This window comes from Chaetodon auriga, chromosome 20, assembly GCF_051107435.1.
Source record: "Chaetodon auriga isolate fChaAug3 chromosome 20, fChaAug3.hap1, whole genome shotgun sequence".
Lineage (NCBI taxonomy): Eukaryota > Metazoa > Chordata > Actinopteri > Chaetodontiformes > Chaetodontidae > Chaetodon > Chaetodon auriga.
The window spans coordinates 412,501-437,785 of NC_135093.1; the positions used below are offsets into that span (position 1 = coordinate 412,501).

Genomic DNA, 25,285 nt, shown 5'->3' on the forward strand with positions numbered 1-25,285 from the left:
TTGTCATTGTTGTTGTTGTCGTTGTCATTGTTGTTGTTGTCATTGTTGTTGTCATTTCTGTTGTTGTCATTGCTGTTGTTGTCATTGTTTTTGTTGTCATTGTTGTTGTTGTCGTTGTTATTGTTGTTGTTGTCATTGTCATTGCTGTTGTTGTCATTGTTTTTGTTGTCATTGTTTTTGTTGTCATTGTTGTTGTCGTCATTGTTGTTGTTGTCGTTGTTATTGTTGTTGTTGTCGTTGTTGTTGTTGTCATTGTTGTTGTTGTCATTGTTGTCGTTGTTGTCGTTGTTGTCGTTGTCTTGCAGCAGCAGCAGGATGCTGAGCCCGGAGTGGATAAAGTCTTACTGATGTTTGTCTGAAGATGAACTCAGCTTGTCAGCATGACCTCTGACCTCTGATCAGCTGCTCTCTCCCTCTAAAGCATGCACACACACACACACACACACACACACACACACACACACACACACACAGTCTTATCACCGTGGTAACCACCCAGCATCAGCAGCCTCAGCTGATCGTCACCTTATCTTCAGACACACAGACTCAACTTATCTGCTCTCCTCTTCACCTCCTTTCACTTCTCGTTCTCCTCCTCTTCTCTCGTATCTTTTTCTCCACCTTCACTCCTCTTTTGTCCTCCTTGCTCCCTTGTTCCCTCCTTCCTTTTGTCTCCTCTTTCTATCTATTTTCTCCTCCTCTGAATGAAGAGAGAGCGCGCGATCAAGGTCGTAAATCTACATAGAACAGATTAAGCTTTCAATTTGTTATACGATAAGCAGGGACGACTCAACACACACACTCACACACGCACACACACACGCACACACAAGCACACACACACTCACACACACGCTCACACACACACACACTCTCTCTATTACTGTGCATATTTACGAGCAGGAAATTAGGACGCATCGCAAATTTATCTCCAGGAAGAATGGAAGTCACACACACACTAAAACTGAACACACACACTGACTGTGCGCACACACACGCACACACACAGAGGACACACACACACTCACACACTCTGACACACACTGTGCTGGAGTTAATATGCTCTATGAGGTAGAAAATGTAGTCGCAGTGTGAGGAGGAATTATACTGACAGTAATGTACTGTCACAGAGTGTGTGTGTGTGTGTGTGTGTGTGTGTGTGTGTGTGTGTGTGTGTGTGTGTGTGTGTGATTTACGTGCTGTTGGCAGCTCTGCCTGTTAATCTGATCCGAGTCATTTCCTCTCTCTGTCAGCGGTGTGTTCGGGTTCATCTTTACTTTAAAGCAGCTGCTGCTGATAAACACTGAGAGCACGAAAGATTATTGATTGATGGATTGATTGATTGATTGATTGATTGATTGATTGATTGATTGATTGGTTGATTCACTCATTTTATTCAATTATCTGATGTTTTACTAAATCTAGAGAAAAATAATCACACAGAAACCTTCATTCATAAAGTTCAGTTTGGAGTTTGAAGTACTCTACAAGACTGTCCTCCTTCTGCAGGACTGTCCTCACTCTACAGGACTGTCCTCCTTCTGCAGGACTGTCCTCACTCTACAGGACTGTCCTCACTCTGCAGGACTGTCCTCACTCTACAAAACTGTCCTCCTTCTGCAGGACTGTCCTCACTCTGCAGGACTGTCCTCACTCTACAAAACTGTCCTCCTTCTGCAGGACTGTCCTCACTCTGCAGGACTGTCCTCCCTCTGCAAGACTGTCCTCACTCTACAGGACTGTCCTCATTAAGACGGACTGAAAGTGAAGTTGGTCCTCACAGAGACAGACAGACAGACAGACAGACACACACACACACACACCTGTCCCTGTGACTGTGGTGTGAAAGAGTAAATAAATAAAGCGAACATGAATAAATGATGTGAAAAGCAAAAACACACATTAAATATGCAAATGAGCAGAATATTCTGCTGTTAACGAACAAATTTGAATAGCAATTAGAGCAGTCAGAGATAATTAATGACAACTGTCAATTAGCAGCAGTGAGTTCATTGATTAAAGAGCTGAAGGAGGAGAAACTGAAGGAGGAGAAACTGAAGGAGGACAAGGAGCAATCGATGGAAACATCAGTGTGATGATTTATAATCAATAACCAAAGATTACATAGAAATACTGCGATCAAAGACAAGACACGAACCAACAGGAACAAAGACCACATCCAGACCCAGAGACCACGTCCAGACCCAGAGACCACGTCCAGACCCAGAGACCACGTCCAGACCAGAGACCACGTCCAGACCCAGAGACCACATCCAGACCAGAGACCACATCCAGACCCAGAGACCACGTCCAGACCCAGAGACCACATCCAGACCCAGAGACCACGTCCAGACCCAGAGGTGAAACAGACTCACACAGACAAACACACACACACACACACACACACACACACACTCACACACACACTCACACACACACACACTCACACACACACTCACACACACTCACACACACACACACACACACTCACACACACACACACACTCACACACACACACACACACACTCACACACACACTCTCTCTCTCTCTCTCTTTATGTCCATCGTCTCTGTTTGAATCATGAGACAAACCTGAAGAGCTCTCTCTGTCTGTCCTGCTCCATTAGTCCTCTCTGTGTTCACAGCTGACTGAGCTGCATGTTTAATTCTCTCTCTCTCTCTCTCACACACACACACACACACACACACACACACACACACACACACACACACACTCACACACACACTCACACACACTCACACACACTCACACACACACTCACACACACACACACACTCACACACACACACACACACACACACTCACACACACACACACACAAACACACACACACTCACACACAAACACACACACACTCTCTCTCTCTCTCTCTTTATGTCCATCGTCTCTGTTTGAATCATGAGACAAACCTGAAGAGCTCTCTCTGTCTGTCCTGCTCCATTAGTCCTCTCTGTGTTCACAGCTGACTGAGCTGCATGTTTAATTCTCTCTCTCTCTCTCTCACACACACACACACACACACACACACACACACACACACACACACACACACAGCGATAACCCTTCATGATTAGCATGATGAATCCGTTCATCTTGCCCTTTGACCTCTGCTGTAATTGGAGACTAGAGGAGCTGTCAGACAGCGGCGTGTCCTCAACATGCTCCTCTGCGTGTTTTTAGCGTGTTCTCTGTGTGCTCTGATCGTGTCCTTGCCGTGTTCTCTTTTAATGTTCTTTGTGTGTCCTGTTTGTCTTCACACTCTTTCAGCTTGTGTTCTCACTGTTGTTTGTTTGTTATGTTTTCTTCTTCAGGCCTTTCATGTTGTCACTGCATGTCCTCATCATGTCCTCATCATGTCGTCATCATTTTGTTATCATGTCCTCATCATGTCATCTGTGTCTCTATCAGCTGGACATCAGTGTCTCTGTCAGCTGGACTTCAGCACCATGGACAGAGTCTCTGTCTCGTGGCTGAGGCTGTTGTAAAACTAAAATGTGGACATGTAACATTAAACTCTGAGTAAAAGTTACAGCTGAAAGTCTTTAAAGTCTCACTCTGGTCCAACAGTGTCCTTAAAAACTTTAGATTTAATTTGATCACAAGAGACAAACTGTCCAACTTCCATCCAATCAGGACAGGAGTTTCAAAGATGAACAGCAAGTCAAACAAACCAGCAACAAACTGGACAGCATCCGAAAGACGTGCTGTCATAGAACAGAGTACAGCACAGAGTACACAGTACAGAGTACAGTACAGAGTACAGCACAGAGTACACAGTACAGTGTACAGCACAGAGTACAGAGTACAGTACAGAGTACAGTACAGAGTACACAGTACAGAGTACAGTACAGAGTACAGTACAGAGTACACAGTACAGAGTACAGTACAGAGTACAGAGTACAGTACAGAGTACAGCACAGAGTACACAGTACAGTGTACAGCACAGAGTACAGAGTACAGTACAGAGTACAGTACAGAGTACACAGTACAGAGTACAGTACAGAGTACAGTACAGAGTACACAGTACAGAGTACACAGTACAGAGTACAGTACAGAGTACAGAGTACAGTACAGAGTACACAGTACAGAGTACAGTACAGAGTACAGTACAGAGTACAGAGTACAGCACAGAGTACACAGTACAGAGTACAGTACAGAGTACAGAGTACAGCACAGAGTACACAGTACAGAGTACAGAGTACAGCACAGAGTACACAGTACAGAGTACACAGTACAGAGTACAGTACAGAGTACAGAGTACAGTACAGAGTACAGCACAGAGTACACAGTACAGAGTACAGTACAGAGTACAGTACAGAGTACACAGTACAGAGTACACAGTACAGAGTACAGTACAGAGTACAGAGTACAGTACAGAGTACACAGTACAGAGTACACAGTACAGAGTACAGTACAGAGTACAGAGTACAGTACAGAGTACACAGTACAGAGTACAGTACAGAGTACAGTACAGAGTACAGAGTACAGTACAGAGTACACAGTACAGAGTACACAGTACAGAGTACAGTACAGAGTACAGAGTACAGTACAGAGTACACAGTACAGAGTACACAGTACAGAGTACAGTACAGAGTACAGAGTACAGCACAGAGTACACAGTACAGAGTACAGAGTACAGTACAGAGTACACAGTACAGAGTACACAGTACAGAGTACAGTACAGAGTACAGAGTACACAGTACAGAGTACAGTACAGAGTACAGTACAGAGTACAGAGTACAGTACAGAGTACAGTACAGAGTACAGAGTACAATACAGAGTACAGCACAGAGTACAGAGTACAGTACAGAGTACACAGTACAGAGTACAGTACAGAGTACAGAGTACAGTACAGAGTACAGTACAGAGTACACAGTACAGAGTACACAGTACAGAGTACAGTACAGAGTACACAGTACAGAGTACAGTACAGAGTACAGTACACAGTACAGAGTACACAGTACAGAGTACAGTACAGAGTACAGAGTACAATACAGAGTACACAGTACAGAGTACACAGTACAGTACAGAGTACAGAGTACAGTACAGAGTACACAGTACAGAGTACACAGTACAGAGTACAGTACAGAGTACAGAGTACAGTACAGAGTACACAGTGCAGAGTACAGTACAGAGTACAGTACAGAGTACACAGTGCAGAGTACAGTACAGAGTACAGTACAGAGTACAGAGTACAATACAGAGTACACAGTACAGAGTACACAGTACAGAGTACAGTACAGAGTACACAGTACAGTACAGAGTACAGAGTACAGAGTACAGAGTACAGTACAGAGTACACAGTACAGAGTACACAGTACAGAGTACAGTACAGAGTACAGTACACAGTACAGAGTACAGTACAGAGTACAGAGTACAGCACAGAGTACACAGTACAGAGTACAGAGTACAGAGTACAGTACAGAGTACAGTACAGAGTACAGAGTACAGCACAGAGTACACAGTACAGAGTACAGTACAGAGTACAGAGTACAGAGTACAGTACAGAGTACAGAGTACAGTACAGAGTACACAGTACAGAGTACACAGTACAGAGTACAGTACAGAGTACAGAGTACAGAGTACAGTACAGAGTACCGAGTACAGTACAGAGTACAGAGTACAGAGTACAGTACAGAGTACAGAGTACAGAGTACAGAGTACAGTACAGAGTACACAGTACAGAGTACAGTACAGAGTACAGAGTACAGAGTACAGTACAGAGTACAGAGTACAGAGTACAGCACAGAGTACAGTACAGAGTACAGAGTACAGTACAGAGTACCGAGTACAGTACAGAGTACAGAGTACAGAGTACAGTACAGAGTACAGAGTACAGAGTACAGTACAGAGTACACAGTACAGAGTACAGTACAGAGTACAGAGTACAGAGTACAGTACAGAGTACAGTACAGAGTACAGAGTACAGAGTACAGCACAGAGTACAGAATACAGAGTACAGAGTACAGTACAGAGTACAGTACAGAGTACAGAGTACAGAGTACAGTACAGAGTACAGTACAGAGTACAGAGTACAGAGTACAGTACAGAGTACAGAGTACAGAGTACAGCACAGAGTACAGAGTACAGAGTACAGTACAGAGTACAGAGTACAGAGTACAGAGTACAGTACAGAGTGCAGTGCAGAATACAGAGTACAGAGTACAGAGTACAGAGTACAGTACAGAGTACAGAGTACAGAGTACAGAGTACAGAGTACAGTGCAGTGTACAGTACAAAGTACAGTGTAGTACTGTATAAAGTACAGGAGAACAGTGAAAAACAGTGGAATATTTTTCTTCATGTGAAATCAAACATTACAGCAAGTTAAAGTCTGTGTGTGTGTGTGTGTGTGTGTGTGTGTGTGTGTGTGTGTGTGTGTGGTCAGATGTGTTTGGGCCTGTTGGTCTAATTAACACCAAATGCTGGACAGGTTTTCTGCTAATTAGCATCCGCGGCTGGTTTGAACATGGAGCTAATTAACAGCTATTATGACTCTCTCTCTCTCTCTCTCTCTCTCTCTCACACACACACACACACACACACACAGACTCACACACACACACACATTTTCTCTCTGATGGTCTTTTTATAGCTGGAGACAAAACGTGTGATTTTGCATACTTATGAAAAGTCATGGAGTGTGTGTGTGTGTGTGTGTGTGTGTGTGTGTGTGTGTGTGTGCGTGTGTGTGTGTGTGTGTGTGCGTGTGAGAGAGAGTGAGTGTCAGATGGCTCCACAGTGTGAAGAACAGAGTACCAGCTGTTATAACGCACACACACACACACACAGCAGTGAACAGTGGAGGTCAAGGAGAGACAAAATGGAGTCCAGATGTGTCCCAGCTGTTCTGATGTAAACTCAGGTGTCACATGTTCATTCAGGCCTGCAGTCATTCAGCGAGCCGCTGCATGAAGTACTCGTAGTACTCATAGTACTAGCAGTAGTAAAACCTATTATCACTGAATTCCACTGATCTGATAGAATGGAAGCTTCTGATTGGCTGACAGATTTAAAGGTTTTAAAGTGAAAGTTTTCCACGTTCAGGCTCACGAGACAGAAACGTCTCCGAGCCGATGGACATATTAAAACGTCTCCTGGAAGACGTCTGTCTGTGCAGGACATCGTCCCTGAGCTGTAGAGGATCATGGCCCTGTTAGTGAGTCAGCGTCCAGGTGTTCCTCAGACAGGTGAGGTGCTGATGGACGTTTCTGAGCTCTGCTGTCTTTTGTTCACTTTTCTTTAAATATTTAAATAAAGTTTATTGTTGTGGAACTGAGAGGTGTTTGATGACATGGATCACATTAAAATGCTGAACTGGACAAAAACACAAATTTATGACCCTCATGTGACAGAAGGTTTAACTTCCTCCTCCTACGGCAGACAGACAGGGTCAAACAGAGCGACAGGGAAATTCAGACTTTGACATTTTCCTGCTAAACAACTTAATGTCAGCTGTCAATCACTGCTGCACGCACACACACACACACACACACACACACACACACACACACACACACACACACACACACACACACAGGTTTTCCAGACCTGGAGAGCCTCATCCTGGATTTCCAGGCTGAATGATGCAGAGGAGGAGGAGGAGGAGGAGGAGGAGGAGATAATTAACTTAGATAATGAAGAGTCCATCATCGCTCTCTCTTCATATCACAGTAAATGAAAACAGACAACTCCTCCTCCTCCTCCTACTCTGTTCTTCATCACAGTGAGGAGGAGGAGCAGGTCATTAACAGTGTTAAAGTGAAAGTGTGTTGATGTGTTTGTGTCACATCGCAGCCTAAAACATCTTCGTCTTCATCATCCTCATCGCCGTCCATAAGCTATGAAGCCATGTTTGTCTTTAAAGACGAAGCTGAATATTTATCAGGAGATTAAAGATTCACGTCGTCAGAAGGAACCAAAGAGCCGCAGACAGGAAGCTGGACAGAGCTGAGGGACGGACCAACATGTCACTGATGGTTTAACCGGTTCAGTTAACAGAACACACGTTTGATGGTTTGTTGATTCATAAATAAATGAACAAACTGTAAACTTAAAGCCTCCAGAGCCAATGAGAGAGCCGAGAGGAGCCTCACCTGGTCTCTGCAGGTGAGCCCGGCTCGCTAATGATCTCAATCTGTCATTGTCAAACCAATCACCTGCCGTTTACCTGACAGACAGGAAGTCATTTCACTGAACAGGAAGTGTTTCCTGGTTTCTTCTTCCTGTCTGGTCTTCGGATGATGGAGCCCATTTACATATTTAATTAACCTCATTTGCATTGGTAATTAAGTGTTGCTTTTCCATCTGAGCTGCCTCCTTTCTCTCTGACCAATCACAGGCTGCTCCTGTGTGAGAGCCAATCAAATGTCAGCTGAGTCTTATTCTCTGAGAGCCTCGCTCTTATTAAAGATTGGTCCTCGTTAAGTCCTTCGGCTCTCGTTAAAACACATTTCTCATTATGTCTCTTCTCGTTAAGACTCAGCTGATGGACAGAACCAGGAGAGAAGATGAAAGGACATTTAAAAAAATGTCAAAGTTTAATTTTCTGCAGACGACGCAAAGACACTAATTTAAAGGGATCTCCTCAACCGGCAACATGAGCAACTGAGGAGCAGCAACATGGAGGCAACCAGGAGACAGAGGGACAGAGACAGACAGAGAGACAGAGAGAGGGACAGACAGAGAGACAGAGAGAGAGACAGAGAGAGGGAGAGAGACAGAGAGAGGGACAGACAGACAGAGAGACAGAGAGAGAGAGGGACAGAGACAGACAGAGAGACAGAGAGAGGGAGAGAGAGAGACAGACAGACAGAGAGAGAGACAGAGAGAGACAGAGAGACAGAGAGAGACAGAGAGACAGACAGCTCTTCTGTACACCAATGACAAAGCTGAACAAACACCTGAGCTGAAGGTAACGTCAATGACATCATCAGAGGAGGTGAGACACACATTGTTCAATCAGCTCGTTAACAGACGCCTCGTTAAGAGCTCGTTAACAGAAACAACAATAAACAAACAGACAAAGCAAAGCAACACAAAGCTGTCAATCAAATTCTGTGTGTGTGTGTGTGTGTGTGTGTGTGTGTGTGTGTGTGAGAGAGAGAGAGAGAGAGAGAGAGAGAGAGAGACCTCTGTAGTTAATTAGGCCATCTGATGCAATGAAAAGCTGTGTCCTGAAACACCGACAGAGTGTGAAGAGCAGCAATAACACACACACACACACACACACACACACACACACACACACACACACACACTCTCTTCTTTAAAAATTGTAAATCAATAGCACTCTGTCGCCACCGGCAACGCTTACCGACGATCAATACATACACACACACACACGAGGAAGCACCTGTTAAATACCAATTAGAGGGAGGAGATTCATCTCATGCTGCCTCTTCCCTCCTCCTCCTCCTCCTCCTCCTCCTCCTCCTCCTCCTCTCTGAATCTCCGTCAGTCTTTTTCTTCACTGCTTATGCTCTCCTCATCACCAGTGATGGAGGAAAAGAGGGAATAAAGGAGTGGAGGAGGAGGAAAAAGAAAGACAGGAGGAGGAGGAGGAGGAGGAGGAGGAGGAGGATCAGTCAGAGAGGTTAAAGAGAAGAGAAGAGATTTGGTTGTAAAGTCAGTGTGTGTCTCCTCCATCAGAGCATCTGATGTCTAATGATGAACAAGGCGATCAATACATCACCTCTAACGCTTCACACACACACACACACACACACACACACACACACACACACTCTGCTCTGTAAAGATCATTCTGTGCAGTTTTTTGTTAACTGAGTCGAGGCTGTGAGGAGTCAGAGTACTGTACCGTGACCAAGCTGTGGAGAGTTCAACCCTACAGAACCCGAAGAACCAGAAGAACCTAAGGAACCTAAAGAACCCAAAGAACCTGAAGAACCAGAAGAACCTAAAGAACCTAAAGAACCCAAAGAACCTGAAGAACCAGAAGAACCTAAAGAACCTAAAGAACCCAAAGAACCCAAAGAACCAGAAGAACCTAAGGAACCTAAAGAACCCAAAGAACCAGAAGAACCTAAAGAACCTAAAGGACCCAAAGAACCCAAAGAACCAGAAGAACCTAAGGAACCCAAAGAACCCAAAGAACCTGAAGAACCAGAAGAACCTAAAGAACCTAAAGGACCCAAAGAACCCAAAGAACCAGAAGAACCTAAGGAACCTAAAGGACCCAAAGAACCTGAAGAACCTAAAGAACCTAAAGAACCCAAAGAACCCAAAGAACCAGAAGAACCTAAGGAACCTAAAGAACCCAAAGAACCTGAAGAACCAGAAGAACCTAAAGAACCTAAAAGACCCAAAGAACCCAAAGAACCAGAAGAACCTAAGGAACCTAAAGGACCCAAAGAACCTGAAGAACCAGAAGAACCTAAAGAACCTAAAGGACCCAAAGAACCCAAAGAACCAGAAGAACCTAAGGAACCTAAAGGACCCAAAGAACCTGAAGAACCAGAAGAACCTAAAGAACCCAAAGAACCTGAAGAACCTAAAGAACCTGAAGAACCCAAAGGACCCAAAGAACCTGAAGAACCTGAAGAACCCGAAGAACCTAAAGAACCTAAAGAACCCAAAGACCCTGAAGAACCTGCATGAGGTGACCAATAGTACGACAGCGCTGACGGCTACTTGGAGACGAGATCTCCAGGAATGTGTTCTTGCATGTATGTGATTGGTTAACTGTGGTAGAGGGCTTCATCACATGATCACGTGATCACATGATCACGTGATCACATGAAGGAGCCAGAGTGGCTCAGACCTCTTCCACGGAGGATCTTCAGGAAGTTTTAAGGGGACGACTTCCTGTGATCAGCTGGATTTCCAGCTCCACTGCTTTTACTGAGAAATGATGTCATCACGTTGACGTCATCACCAACAAAGAAGACTCTCCTCAAAGTATTGATGACTGAACGCCAACCAAAGGATGCAAATAAATCAATACCTTTCAAAATAAAATGCCTCCTTCAATAAGAAGGGTTCATGTGGAGCTTAAATGTTTTATTCTTGTTGCTGATTAGTTTGTTCTCAGTTCACTGTGACTGCTGAAAATGTCGATGAAATTATTGATCGATTATTGATAACAAGAAGAAATTTTCCAACATTCCATCTTTTGGTGAATCTGTGCCGCCGTTCAGCAGAATCTTTTACGTCTCCTCAGTTTTACGTAAAATCATCACGACATCGTCTGCTGACAGCGTGATGACAGAAGCTGGAGAAGCTCGTTTGTGATTGATGACGTGATCGCAAACGATTGATGACGGATCCGTTCATCGGTAACGTGTTCACGCCGAGCGGACCTGACAGGCCGCTGCACCTTCACAGCTTTAATAATTCAACATCACATGTTTTATTGACGTAAAATCTGACCTGATGCGTTTGTGTTCCTCTAAACTCTGATTGGTGCGTTTGAGCAGCGAAACAGCAGCAGACGGTGTGTTCAGGGTCACACTCCTCATTCTGTGACTGTTTCCCAGGAAGAGAAAATATTCAGCTACACTTCATCTCTCCATTGACTCCCATGCATTCATACATTTAACATTTAGCCGGCCGGGGGCCCTCTGGGGGCCCCAAACATTATTCTGCTGTCAGTCACCCTGAAACACGGCCAGTAATGAGATTCCAACCAAAACCAACCTGCAGCATGAGAGGGAAATCACACCTACGCCCTCTAAATGATTGACAGCACGTCGTCCTCCCATAATCCCACGCTGCAGACACCAGAGACGCTCGCAGACAGTAGATTGTAACCCCCCAAAAATTCTCACATCTGGTATTCAGAGCGAGAGCGTGAAAAGATGAGAGCTGGTCCACCATCACCATCATCATCATCAGCTCTCCGCACGGGCGGCGAGGAGACGGGAGATGGAGCCGAAAAGACCGAATCAAGCCTCCGCCGTGAGGAATTTATGAGTTTAAAGACAGAAAGACGCTAACGAGCGCCAAGATCACCGCGTCAAAACGTTCTCACAGTCGCTGCTCAGAGGGAGATCGTCCCGTCACCATTGACCCTCAAAGGCTTCTGTCTTCACACAGAACAAAGACCCCGAAACGCTGCGGCACCGAGGCTCAACCTACGGGGCGGGACCCTTCGGGAGGCCGCCGGGGGAGTTAAAAAGCAGCACTTCCAGCTCACTCAGTGAAAATCATGTTGGTGAAACTTCAGGCCGTCACGAACTTCTTTCCCCTAAAGCACAACTGCTCTGAACGCTAACGACGCACAGGACTGCGCTGAACGCTAACGACGCACACGACTGCGCTGAACGCTAATGACGCACAGGACTGCGCTGAACGCTAACGACGCACACGACTGCGCTGAACGCTAACGACGCACACGACTGCGCTGAACGCTAATGACGCACAGGACTGCGCTGAACGCTAATGACGCACAGGACTGCGCTGAACGCTAACGACGCACACGACTGCGCTGAACGCTAACGACGCACACGATTGCGCTGAACGCTAACGACACGCACGACGGCGCCGAACACTGATGACACGCACGACGGCGCGGAACGCTGATGACACGCACAACAGCCAACGGCGGAAAGACGATCAGAGAGCGCGAATTGTTGCCAAAGAAAACAAAGTCAAATGCAACAGAAAGCATGAAATCAGAGACGAATTGCTGTTTTTGTCCTTACGGAGAAAACAGGAACTGTCCCGCAGCCCTGACAGCGGCCATGTTTGAAAGAGACGCTGATGTTCGACTGATCTGTAAACTGTGTGCGAATATCAGAGAAACAACGTTCACTGAGTGAGTCAACGGAAAGAAATGTGAGACGTGAGAATAAAAACGTTTCTGCCAAACGCTGACGGACAATCTTCACTCTGCTTTCCTCCAATCTGTGAAGACTAGACGCTGACGAAGGTGTTCGAGGTCATCGTCATCGTCATCAGGAGAAACGAGTGACGCAGCAAAGCTTCAGAAAAGACGGAACAATAAATCAAAGTTACGGCTGCTGATTAAATGTTTTGTGACTCGGATCAGATTCAGGCGTGTTCAGAGGACGCCGGCGTTCATGGGTAAAAGACGCCAACGTGAGCTGCCGCTGCTCAGCAGGACGTCTTTGTGTCCGCTCGTCCAGCCGTCCTCTGACCCGCGGCCTCCACTGAACTGCACAGACGTTCTAAGTATTCACTGAGGAGACATTTCTGATGAGATTCTGTTCGTAGGTGAACGTGTGCTGCGTCTGACGCCGCCGCAGGAAGGAGCTGCTCCGTCCCCGTCGTTTCCTGTGGACTCGTGACGAGGACGAGCTGAATCCAGACGTCCGTCTCTCGCGCTGCAGTTTGACATCAGTAACTTTAAGAGACGTGAGGTTTGGACGTGAAGCGGCGGCTCGTCCTGAACAAACCGCCCTCGGACTGTGTCTGCGCTCTGGCAGCGGTCTGACCCTGACATGTTTCCTGTTCACTGGACGCCGCCCAAAACACAGGAGACCTTCCCATCATGCATTTCAGCAGCACTGCCGCTGTAATATCACCACTTCTCTTTTCAAAAGGCTGCAGCAGTCACATCCATCCCTCCATCCATCCCTCCACCCGCCTCCCTCCTCCCTCCTCCCTCCACAGCCTCGGAGAAGAGAGAAGGAAAAGGGGGGAGGGAGGAATGAGATTAATACTCGGGGGAGGACGAGAGGAGAGGAGGAGGGGTGAAGAGAGGAGGAGGGGGAGGTGAAAAGAGGAGAGGAGAGCGTATGATTCCTCCTGGGAGAGAAGAGAGGAGGGGAGGAGGAGGGGGGAGGATACGCAGCAGGGAGGAGGGGGAGAAAAATAAGAGATGAGAAGGAGGAAGGAGGGAAGGAGGGAAGGAGGGAAGGAGGGAAGGAGCAGCTTGACTCAGACCAGTTCAACACATTTTCTGTTAGAGCCTGAGGAGGCTTTGTTCCTGGAGCCGCAGCTTCACCTCCTCGTTTTCACCTCCTCGTTAACCGCAGCGTGTCCACCCTCAGCAGCAAGCACCACCTTTAACATCAACCACACTGCACCTCCACCTTTAACCACACTGCACCACCCAGGTGACCTCCACCTTTAAACACACTGCACCTCCACCTTTAACCACACTGCACCACCCAGGTGACCTCCACCTTTAACCACACTGCACCTCCACCTTTAACCACACTGCACCGCCCAGGTGACCTCCACCTTTAACCACACTACACCGCCCAGGTGACCTCCACCTTTAAACACACTGCACTGACCAGGTGACCTCCACCTTTAACCACACTACACCGCCCAGGTGACCTCCACCTTTAACCACACTGCACTGACCAGGTGACCTCCACCTTTAACCACACTACACCGCCCAGGTGACCTCCACCTTTAACCACACTGCACTGACCAGGTGACCTCCACCTTTAACCACACTGCACCTCCACCTTTAAACACACTGCACCACCCAGGTGACCTCCACCTTTAAACACACTACACCGCCCAGGTGACCTCCACCTTTAACCACACTGCACTGACCAGGTGACCTCCACCTTTAAACACACTGCACCTCCACCTTTAAACACACTGCACCACCCAGGTGACCTCCACCTTTAACCACACTGCACTGACCAGGTGACCTCCACCTTTAACCACACTGCACCTCCACCTTTAAACACACTGCACCACCCAGGTGACCTCCACCTTTAAACACACTACACCGCCCAGGTGACCTCCACCTTTAAACACACTACACCGCCCAGGTGACCTCCACCTTTAAACACACTGCACCTCCACCTTTAACCACACTGCACCACCCAGGTGACCTCCACCTTTAAACACACTGCACCTCCACCTTTAACCACACTGCACCGCCCAGGTGACCTCCACCTTTAACCACACTGCACCGACCAGGTGACCTCCACCTTTAACCACACTGCACCTCCACCTTTAACCACACTGCACCGACCAGGTGACCTCCACCTTTAAACACACTGCACCTCCACCTTTAAACACACTGCACCGCCCAGGTGACCTCCACCTTTAACCACACTGCACCTCCACCTTTAACCACACTGCACCGCACAGGTGACCTCCACCTTTAACCACACTGCACCTCCACCTTTAACCACACTGCACCGCCCAGGTGCTGACAGGGCGTCACTGAGCGTCGTGCTGGACCTGCAGAACCCTCCAGAACCAACGCTGAGCAGCTCGAATCCTGAACTGTTTCCTTTGTTCCAGTTAAAGAACTTCTGCTTCTTTTCGAAGGGACGTCTGAACCTGCTGCAGGTGTTTGTTGATGTTGTCGCAGTTTTAGGCACCAAAACTTCTTCATCCGGTTCAGGAAAAGATCACGTTTGGGTTAAAATAAGTACGTTTGCTGCGTACGTGATGCAGCTTCAGGACGTTACAGTCTGACCTGAACAGTTTGACGCATCAACAAACATCATTTTTACAACGTTTATGTTTTCAGCAGTCTTTAACAAACACCGTTTCCCATAATCCCACAGACCCTCAAGGGTTAAAGGTTATTTATTTATGTATTTGAAGTGCAGGTGATGGCGTCTGTGGTGCAGGTGTTTCAGACTGATCACACCTGCTCACACATTTTCTCATTTCCAGTGAAGACACTCGTGTGTCCACAGTGACGACAGTATCAGCACGGACACACTCCGACACGGTGATGGGAATTATAAACACACAGATTTATACGTCAGCTTTGAATTAAAATAACATGCGCGCGCACACACACACACACACACACACACACACACACACACACACACACACACACACACGCAGGCTGGGCAGGAGAAATATGTTGCTATTAAAACAATGTGTGTGTGAGAGAGCGTGAAATACATCCAGTAGAGATCAACACACACTGCATGACAATACGTGTGTGTGTGTGTGTGTGTGCGTGTGTGTGTGTGTGTGTGAGTGTGTGTGTGTGTCACTATCTGTTACCTGTCGATGATGACGGGGTCTGACGGCGTCTCGTTCCTGTTCCCACAGCTCTTCTTATCACAGCAGCGACTGACGGAGACACAAAGACAGAATAATCAGAACTGTCACAGCGTCTTTATTTGTTCCTCTGCTCACAAAATCTACCTCCTTATTTTCACAGTACACACTGTGGATACTACAGTACACAGTGTAGGTACTACAGACATAGTACAGGTACTACAGTATATAGCACAGGTACTACAGTACATGCAGTAGCACAGGTTAGAGTTCTTCACTCAGTATTGAGGAGGTGGGGTCCGGTGGAGTCTGGTGGGGTCCGGTGGAGTCTGGTGGGGTCCGGTGGGGTCCGTTGGAGTCTGGTGGGGTCCGGTGGGGTCCAGTGGGGTCCGTTGGAGTCTGGTGGGGTCCGGTGGGGTCCGGTGGGGTCCGGTGGGGTCTGGTGGGGTCCGGTGGGGTCCGTTGGAGTCCGGTGGGGTCCGTTGGAGTCTGGTGGGGTCCGGTGGGGTCCGGTGGGGTCCGTTGGAGTCCGGTGGGGTCCCGTGGGGTCCGTTGGAGTCTGGTGGGGTCCGGTCAGTCAGGCTGTATCACTGCAGGTCTGTGTGTCAGTATGTGTAACACCTGTGTGGATCCTCCATCAGCTCTGATCACCTGCTGCAGCATCATTAGCACAGGAGGACCAGGTGTGTTTGTACTTGGGTCTATTTTCACCAGGTGCTGTCTGAAAGCGCGTGTGGAACAGGTAAGGAAGGTTCACCCAGTTCAGTCGGGTCCTCCTTTTGTAGTCGGCAGCACCAGGTTGGCTCCTCTCTGGCCTTTTTCGACGAGGGTTAACAGACTCATGAGGTCCTACGTGGCCAGACCTGGTCCTCAGGTGTATCTGGACCAGGAGAGCCATACCTGGTATATTACATTTGAGGACCAGGTGAGACAGTCTAATCAGGTCAGGTACTGAGGTTTGTTTGGTTTAGAAACCAAAACTTCCTGGTTAGTTTAACCCTGGTGTGGCTAAAAGGTCTCCCCTGTGACGCTCATTGGTGGTCTACGACACACCTGAAGCAGCTTTTGTTGTCTTTAAGCTACATTTGTGCTTCGCTCTCGCCCTCTCATTAGTGCCCCCTGCCGGCACTGCACCTGCACACTTTTCACCTGTAGGCCAGATGAAACGTGACGCTGACATGCTGTCCTCTAGTGGACCGGCGGGTCTGTCACACGCTTTGGTGTGAGATGTCCGAGCAGGTCTGACTGTCCTTGGTTCCCTTCCAGGTGATGGTCCAGAACGCTGCACCTGTGGAGACGCTTTGGTACAGGTATGTAGCACAAGATGTTCTCACCTGCACATGATCTCATGCGTCAGCAGAACTCGACACATCTCTGGATTCTTATCCTGACCTTCGTAGATGATGGCCTGAAACACACACACACACACACACGGGTACAGTGAGCTGTGTTCAGGTGTTTAACATGGCAGGTAAACATGGAGCAGCTTGCTGCAGCGACACATTGGACTTGACGTCCGGCCGTCTCGTCTGTTGAGCTGCTGTTTCGGCTCTTCTGGCCTCCGCTGGCAGCAGAAACAACTCAATTAAAGGCTCGTTTCATTTGTCTCAATTATGAGTCATTATTAGCCATTAGCCTGAGCGGCGAGCGTGTGTGAAGTGAGCAGGCAGAACCGAGGGCAAACATTTGATCCTCTGAACGTTTTATTACAGCTGCAGCCTGCAGATATTCATACGAAACAGCTGGAACCAAAGCATGAAAAGCCTTTTTCACAAAGAACAGATCACACGACGCAAACGACGCCTGACGGGCACGCTCGTTACAGCCCTGCTAATTGAATGACTCGTTAGATTTACATTCTTCAAGTGCTGCTGGTTTCCATTACTGTCACTGTACAGCAGAGAGGCTGCTGACTGGACGACTCTCTGTGAAACAGCCTGCAGCTGCTAGCGCCCCCTCCAGGCTGCAGAGGTCATCACAGGCGTCCAGAGGATTCGTCTGCTCTCCCAGTTTGACCAGTAGGGGATCTAAAGGTGTTAAATTTGTCCTGATGGTGGCGCTGGAGGAAGGATCGTGAAAGGTTAATCCTCTAGAGAGCAGGAAGTCGATCGATATCAGGTCACGATTGTTGACACATTTCAGTGTTGGACGATCTGTCAGAAAGGCCTTTGGACCAATCACATCTCTTTGGGCGTATTCACACCTGCCCTGTTTGGTTCGAACCAAACCAAAAAAACGCCGGTGTGGACCAAACAGCCGGAGCGAGACCCAGCCGGAGAGGTGGCCTCGATTCGCTTCCAAACAAACCCTGGTGCGGTTCGCTTGGTGGGTGAAAACGGTCCGACCCAGTTCTAAAAATAACATGCCTTTTTGGACGCAGCAGGCTCCCGTTGCTGCGGGCATTATGGGAAATATTGTTTTGATTAGCGCAGTAACTCCAAAGAAGCAATATAAGCACGAGGAGTGCAACACGCTGAATCTCCGTAGTTTGTTTTCACCGGCGCCCCCCCCCCCCCATTTTTTAACGTGTTACCCCACGTGACCCCGCCCCCGGCCGTTTTGTCCAATGATTGAACGATCTTTGCACACATGTGGGTTTGTTGACAAATCCTGGGGCTCTTGCAAAAATTGCAATGTGAAAAGGAACCGCACCAAAGCAAACAGGAAGCAGTCAGTCTGCGGTCATGTGACAGCTGACATCAGCAGCCGCGTGGTGTTTTCACCGAGGAGACGACTGCTGCTCCTTCAGCTGAACAGATGGTTGGAGCTTCAGCGATCAGACGGCGAGCAGCATCGCCGCTCTGATCTCTGGCGTCCAGGAGACAGACGGCGTCGATGGCGTTTTAACCGCTCGTACAGCAGCAGGAAACGCTCTGATGTGTTTGTGTGTCGAGTCTGAAACATCAGATTTATTCACACTGAACTGAACTACAGAAAGAACGGCACTGATGAAATGAAGCGTGAGCTCGCCATCTTCTGTTCTCATGAGGAGATCCGGCGACACTTAATCAGCTGTTCTGACTGTGACTCCACTGATGAGAGTCCAGACTGCGTGAAGAACGTTTAAATGACCAAATTACAACGGGCAACTTTAAATTAACGGCGAGAATATGACAGAATCAGACAACGAATGTTTCACAGCGTGGAAACAGATGTTTGGGATCAGTTCCCGCTGACGTACGACCGTCTGCACAGGGTGTTTTATTTTGAAATTTACCGGATTCTCTACACCGTTCCTGTGTCTGACTTCCTATCAGAGCTGGACTGACTGATTAGTTCATTAGAGTTTTCAGATGTTCTGTAGTTCCTGTGATAGTTTCAGGCTGTTTGGATGTTTGAGCAGAGAGAGAGATCCAGGAAGTATCGCAGAAATATTCCAGTGTGAGTGCCGGGGGGGGGGGGGGGGGGGGGGGGTACGAGGAAAGAAAAAAAAACTGTCAGAAAAGGTTTGAGGTGTCAAAGAGAAGTGACCTGTAGATAATCAATATGATCAGACAGCTGATCCATCAGGTTTTCACTTCATTTTGTAATCATTTAATTTGTGAGTCTGAACTGATTCTCCTCATTAAACACAATCACCTGCTTATCAATAATCAAGAATCATTAGTTTACCTGTTTGGTCATGGAATCGATCAGCCGGACGTAGAGATCCTGCTCCGTCCTCACTCCTGAACACACACACACACACACACACACACACACACACACACACGTACACAGACACACACACATGCACACACACACATACACACGTACACAGACACACACACATGCACACACGTACACAGACACACACACATGCACACGCACACATACACACGTACACACACACGGATACACAGATACACACACACACACAGCCACACAAATACACACACAGACACACACAGACACACAAATACACACACACACACACAGACACACAGATACATGCACACACAGACACAGATACAGATAAACACACACACACACACACACAAATACACACACACAGATACACAGATACACACACACACACACACACACACACACACACACACAGACACACACACACACACAGACACACAAATACACACACACACACACACAGATACATGCACACACATACACAGATACAGATAAACACACACACACACACACACACACACACACACACACACACACAGGTCAGGTATGGAAGATGAAACCTGCTGACTTCGGTCAAACATGGCCGCCGCTCGCTCACCGTTGCTGTACAGCAGCTGCAGCTTGTAGTGAATCCCGTTGTTGGTTTTCTCTCCGCTCGGCTCCTGAACACAAACAGACCAATCAGACTGAAGCTCAGGGGTGCGCTTGGATTGCAGGTGACCTGTGTTCTGGCTCCGCCCGGGCGCAGATGTGGTTTAAACTGTAATGAGGCTGAAACTGAAGCATGTGAGGGTGCGTTTGGTTTGTGGAGAGCGATGAGCTCAGACCTGTCGACTTGGCCTCAGGAGTGCGTTTGTTTTCTCCTCCGGCCTCTCCCTGTCTTTCTCTGTGTGAAAAGCGTGAATTCAGTCTGTGAACGTCTCTGAAACATCGGGCTTCACCTGCTCGTCCTCACAGCAACTCTTTTTCTGTTTCCTTCTACCAAAACTTGGCCTGCATGTTTTCTTTGTGTCTGTTTTCTGACCATGTGGCGTGCTTGGTTTGTGTCCCGGCTCCTCCCTCCTGTTTCTCACCTTCTCTTTCTCCACAAAGTCAACGTAGGTGGTGCGCTCGATCTCCACCGGCTGACCCTGCCGGTCGTACAGCGCCAACACGAAGTGGAAGAAGTTGGACTTCCTCAGATTGGACGGAGGCTGCTTCTCGAAGTGAGCGCGGGCTAAACCCACCCCGCTGAGAGACAGACAGAGAGACAGGGAGACAGGCAGAGAGACGGGGAGACCGGGAGAGAGACGGGGAGACAGAGAGACAGGGAGACAGGCAGAGAGACAGGGAGACAGGCAGAGAGACGGGGAGACCGGGAGAGAGACGGGGAGACCGGGAGAGAGACGGGGAGACAGAGAGACAGGGAGACAGGCAGAGAGACGGGGAGACCGGGAGAGAGACGGGGAGACCGGGAGAGAGACAGGGAGACAGGGAGACAGGGAGACAGGCAGAGAGACCAGGAGACAGACAGGGAGACGGGGAGACAGGGGGACAGACAGAGAGACAGGGGGACAAACAGAGAGACGGGGAGACAGACAGAGAGACCGGGAGACAGACAGAGAGACGGGGAGACAGACAGAGAGACGGGGGGACAGACAGAGAGACGGGGGGACAGGCAGAGAGATGTATGAGATGACACAACACAAACACTGGTCAACACGGTCAAAGCTCTTTTTTTCTGTTTCTGTCTTGCAGTCGGAGTTTTGACGAGCTGCAGGTGTTTAAACAGATATTTGAGCGAACTGGAAACGAACGTTCAGCAGCTCGTCGACGTGAACGCCAGCGTTTGAGTGTTCGGACGCGGTTTACAGGAAACTGAACGATTAAAGGAACAGCAAACACCGTCATGAATCTGAGCCCGACGCCGAGCTTTTGGAGGAGGTCAAACATTTATTCGGCGAGCTTTGTGTCTGTCAGGACGGTGACCCCGCCCACCACGCAGGTCTCTTCTTCGCTGACATGTTGAATCCACGTGTTCACTCATTCAAACCCTCTGAAAACCTTTCAGTCTGACTCGTCTTCCCTCATCCTGAAGCTGCCGGAGTTACGAGGTTTCCACATGACGGCACTCAGGTTCTGCAAAGGCCATTTTACGGCTTCCAGTGTGAAAACCAGACGAGTGCTGGAACGAGGTTTTCATTTTAGTCCTCGGCAGAATGAGGACGCGCGTTTCCTGCTGCTGACGCAAAGATTCACATTCCAATTAAGCAAAGTCAATAAAGTCACACTTTAAAAGCTTGACGTGAGCTGATGAGTTTAAACCACACACTCCTCAGTGAGCGAAAGTCACCTGATCAGGACTCAAAGAGCTCGACTCCACCTTTAAACCCTGCGACGCCTCTTCGTGACACGGCGAGCGCTCGGCGAAGGATCAGGAAGGCGCCGCTCGGAGCAGCTTCGGGCTTTGAGCTGCACATGAATGAATCATGTTCACAACAACACGTGAAACTTCAGGGAATATTCAAACAACCAGAATCACTTTAAATTCAGCCAAACGCTCGATCACATGTTCCATAAATATTTATCAGAAGAAGTCAAACTGCAGCTTTGACCTCGGCTGCTCACACACACGCTCATTTTCATTCCGGCGGAACATTCGGAGCGTTTGTGGTTTTAGGTTTTGGTTGAATCTGAAGATAAAAAGCTTCGAGTGGAAACTGAAAAAATCACTTCAGAATATTAAAAGTGTGAACGACGTGAAGGAAAGCGACGCCGCGCCGAACCGTGAGTGAAGCGAAGCCTCCCGACGGCCGGACGGCTTTTTTTTTAATTATGACAATTTCACAAACACTGAAAGGAGTTTTTTTGTGACGTTTCCTGAGCAGAGTTTGTGAAACTCGCAGGAATCTTCGTCACCGCTCGACATGTTTGCACAAGGTGAATTCGGTCAGTCGTGTTGGGAATGATCAGAATTAATCTTCAGCTTTTCGGGGCGCCGCGTGTTTCTTCTTCGGGCTCTGCCTTTAACAAAGTGACTGATGTGATCGTGTCAAACGTCTGCTCTGCTTTGCAGCTCTGACACTAATATTTTCTCTTCATCACCAAATTAATTTCAGCAGAGTTTTTCTGTCAGGTGTTAAAAATGAAATTTTCAGAGGTGATGCTGAGGCTCGGCCGTCTCCGCTCGCCGGCGCTCAGCCGTCACGCCGCGGCGCTTCCTCTCAGCTCCAACAGACCAACATCAGCAACGTGGAGGATGTCACAGATGTTCACGTGCGAACAATCATGTTTTCATCTGCCGCTCTGAGCCGAGGATCAAACGTTCACGTGGACATTATTATTAATAACGTCTGTTTAGTGTGAAGCTCTTCAACACGTCGCTGCTTCACTTTAACCTGAGTTCAATCCTCCTGTCACACCTGCAGCTCGCAAAACGCTTCACATGGTCAATAAATGTCAGCCAATCAGCTGTTTCACTCAAAATGAGGATTTTTCTAAACAAGCTGCAGTTTGAGGAGCCTGAAACAGTTTCTGCCGGTCGGCCGAGCGAAGCTGCGTCCGTCTGTTTAATCCACAGACTGATTCTACGTCTGACTCCAAACTCAGAAATAAGACTAATCTGATGATTGATCTGACGATTGATCTGATGATTAATCTGACGATTAATCTGATGATTAATCTGATGATGTGACTGGAATCATGTCTGAGGAGCTCGGACTGATTCAGGCTGAAGAATCAAACTCAGACAATTAAAAACTGATTTTCTGATCAATCTGTTTGTTCTTCATCTGCAGCCACAAACATCAGAAAAATCCAAAATATTATCTGACACTCGTCATAAAAAATATGGTTTTAATGAAATGAAATTATTTTTCTTTGAGTTCGACTTCAGAAAACCTGAAACACTCGTCTGTTTGCTCTTCATCCAAATATTCATCCCCGAAAAACCTTCAAACATCAGAATTTCTCCTGATGACAGAAGCATCTCTGTCCTTTTCATTTTATTTCATTTCTTTCCTTTCCTTTTAATTTCTTTTCTTTCCCTTTCTTTCCTTTTGATTTAATTTCTTTCCTCTCCTTTTAATTTCTTCTTTATTTCCTTTAATTTGCTTCCCTTTTCTTTTCTTTTCTTTCCTTTCCTTTTAATTTCTTTTCTTGCCTTTCATTTCTTTTTTCTTTCCTTTCATTTCTTCTTTTTTTATTTCCTCTTCTTTTCCTTTAAATTGAGCTGCACAATGTTCCACTCAGAAATCAGAAATGCAGATAGAATAATAGAAAATAATAAAATAAATAGAAATGATCAAATCTTTCTTATTTACAGAAATTAATTCTGACCTGGAGGAATTTATTGTCTCTTTTTGAATATTTCAGCTGAGAAACGTCAGAAATATCCTAAAAAAACCAGCTGAGGAAATGTTGCTGACTCTGCTCTGAGCCGAGTTCTCGCTGCAGATCAGAAACATTGGGAATTTAAAGCCCTCTCCTGCTGATCTAAATGTTCCTGCAGAACGGCTGTTTGTCCGCTGGGACTCCAGGTCCCAGAATCCCTCAGGGGGCGGCAGTGAGTTTACCTCTGAGCGGCCGTGTTGGCGTCCACCACGCCGGCCGAGTGCATCCAGGAGCGAACAGCCAGCGGCTCCTCCTTCATGCTGGCCGTGGCCCCGCGGGGCAGGTTGTCCTGGATCCCGAACATCTCCGGGGCCCCGACGCTCCGACCGCTGCCTCCGCCGCTGCTGCCGTGCAACCACCAGAACAAAACAAGAAGAAGAAGAAGGAAAATAGCAGAAAAGTCCAGCAGAAAAAAGCAGCTGTAGAGGACGGACAGAGACCGGATGTTCTGCTCAGTCGACGTTTTCTTCACATCGAAACCTCGAAGTCCGAAAGCAGCCGGCGAGGACGAAATAAGATGGGACGACGAAAAGAGGGAGGAAGACGAAAAGATGGAGGACCCAGGACTTTATTCAGCCGCACAACTTTTGGTCTGTGTTTTAGATTTAATTCAACTTTTTATTTTGGAAGAAGGACGGACGACGTTTCCTTCCTGTCAGTTTATTTTAAAGGGTTTTTAAAAATTCTTGGCCGTCATGTTGAAACCTGGCGTGAAAGACAGGAAGGAGGAGGAGGAGGAAAAAAAAGGGAAAAGAAAAATAAAATCCTCAGAGGACAAGAAAACGAGGGGAAGAACAGAGCGAGTCCGGACGGCGAATCGAGCGCGAGCAAAGTGTCTTTTTTCTTTTCCCCAAAGAGAGGAGGAGAGAGGAGGAGAGGCGGGCCGATGATGGAGGGATGAGGAGCGGAGGAGAAACTCTCAGCCCTGCGGCCCCACAGGACTGGACGCCAAAACCCAAAAACCCCACGGGTCTTCCTCCAAGCCGCTGACGACATCACGGCCGGGGGGCGGGGCCTGGCCATATAAGGAGAGGAGAGGTGAAAGTGTGTGTGTGTGTGTGTGTGTGTGTCAGGAGAGAGAGGAAGAAACAGAGGGAGGGAGAGAGAGAGAGAGAAAGAGAGAGAGAGAGAGGAGGGGGAGGAGGCGGGCACTCAAACCGACCAACCAGAGAGAGAGAGAGAGTAAATGACTGCAGAAGGGTGTGCACGCGCGCGCGCGCACACACACACACACACACACACACACACACACACACTCTCTCTCTCTCTCTCTCTCTCTCTCTCTCTCTGAACTGGTCTCAGTTCTGGTTTCGTCTGTTTCTGCTCAGGATCTGATTCTCTCT

At 47.7% G+C, this 25,285-nt stretch overlaps 1 protein-coding gene across 6 annotated transcripts in view; it reads right to left on the reverse strand.

Moving 5' to 3' along the window:
* The window catches only part of LOC143339434 (transcription factor COE3-like), a 50,144-nt gene extending 25,125 nt beyond the window's left edge, over positions 1–25,019 (reverse strand). For all 6 annotated transcript variants that reach the window (XM_076760663.1, XM_076760658.1, XM_076760661.1 and 3 more), the window contains exons 1-6: positions 24,125–25,019; positions 20,645–20,801; positions 20,170–20,233; positions 19,557–19,612; positions 17,279–17,352; positions 15,948–16,016 (exon numbers count right to left, since the gene is read on the reverse strand). In XM_076760663.1, the coding sequence (XP_076616778.1) occupies positions 15,948–16,016; positions 17,279–17,352; positions 19,557–19,612; positions 20,170–20,233; positions 20,645–20,801; positions 24,125–24,246 (542 nt within the window). In that variant the 5' untranslated portion in view covers positions 24,247–25,019. The remainder of the gene's footprint in view (positions 1–15,947; positions 16,017–17,278; positions 17,353–19,556; positions 19,613–20,169; positions 20,234–20,644; positions 20,802–24,124) is intronic.
* Between the last annotated feature and the right edge of the window lie 266 nt (positions 25,020–25,285).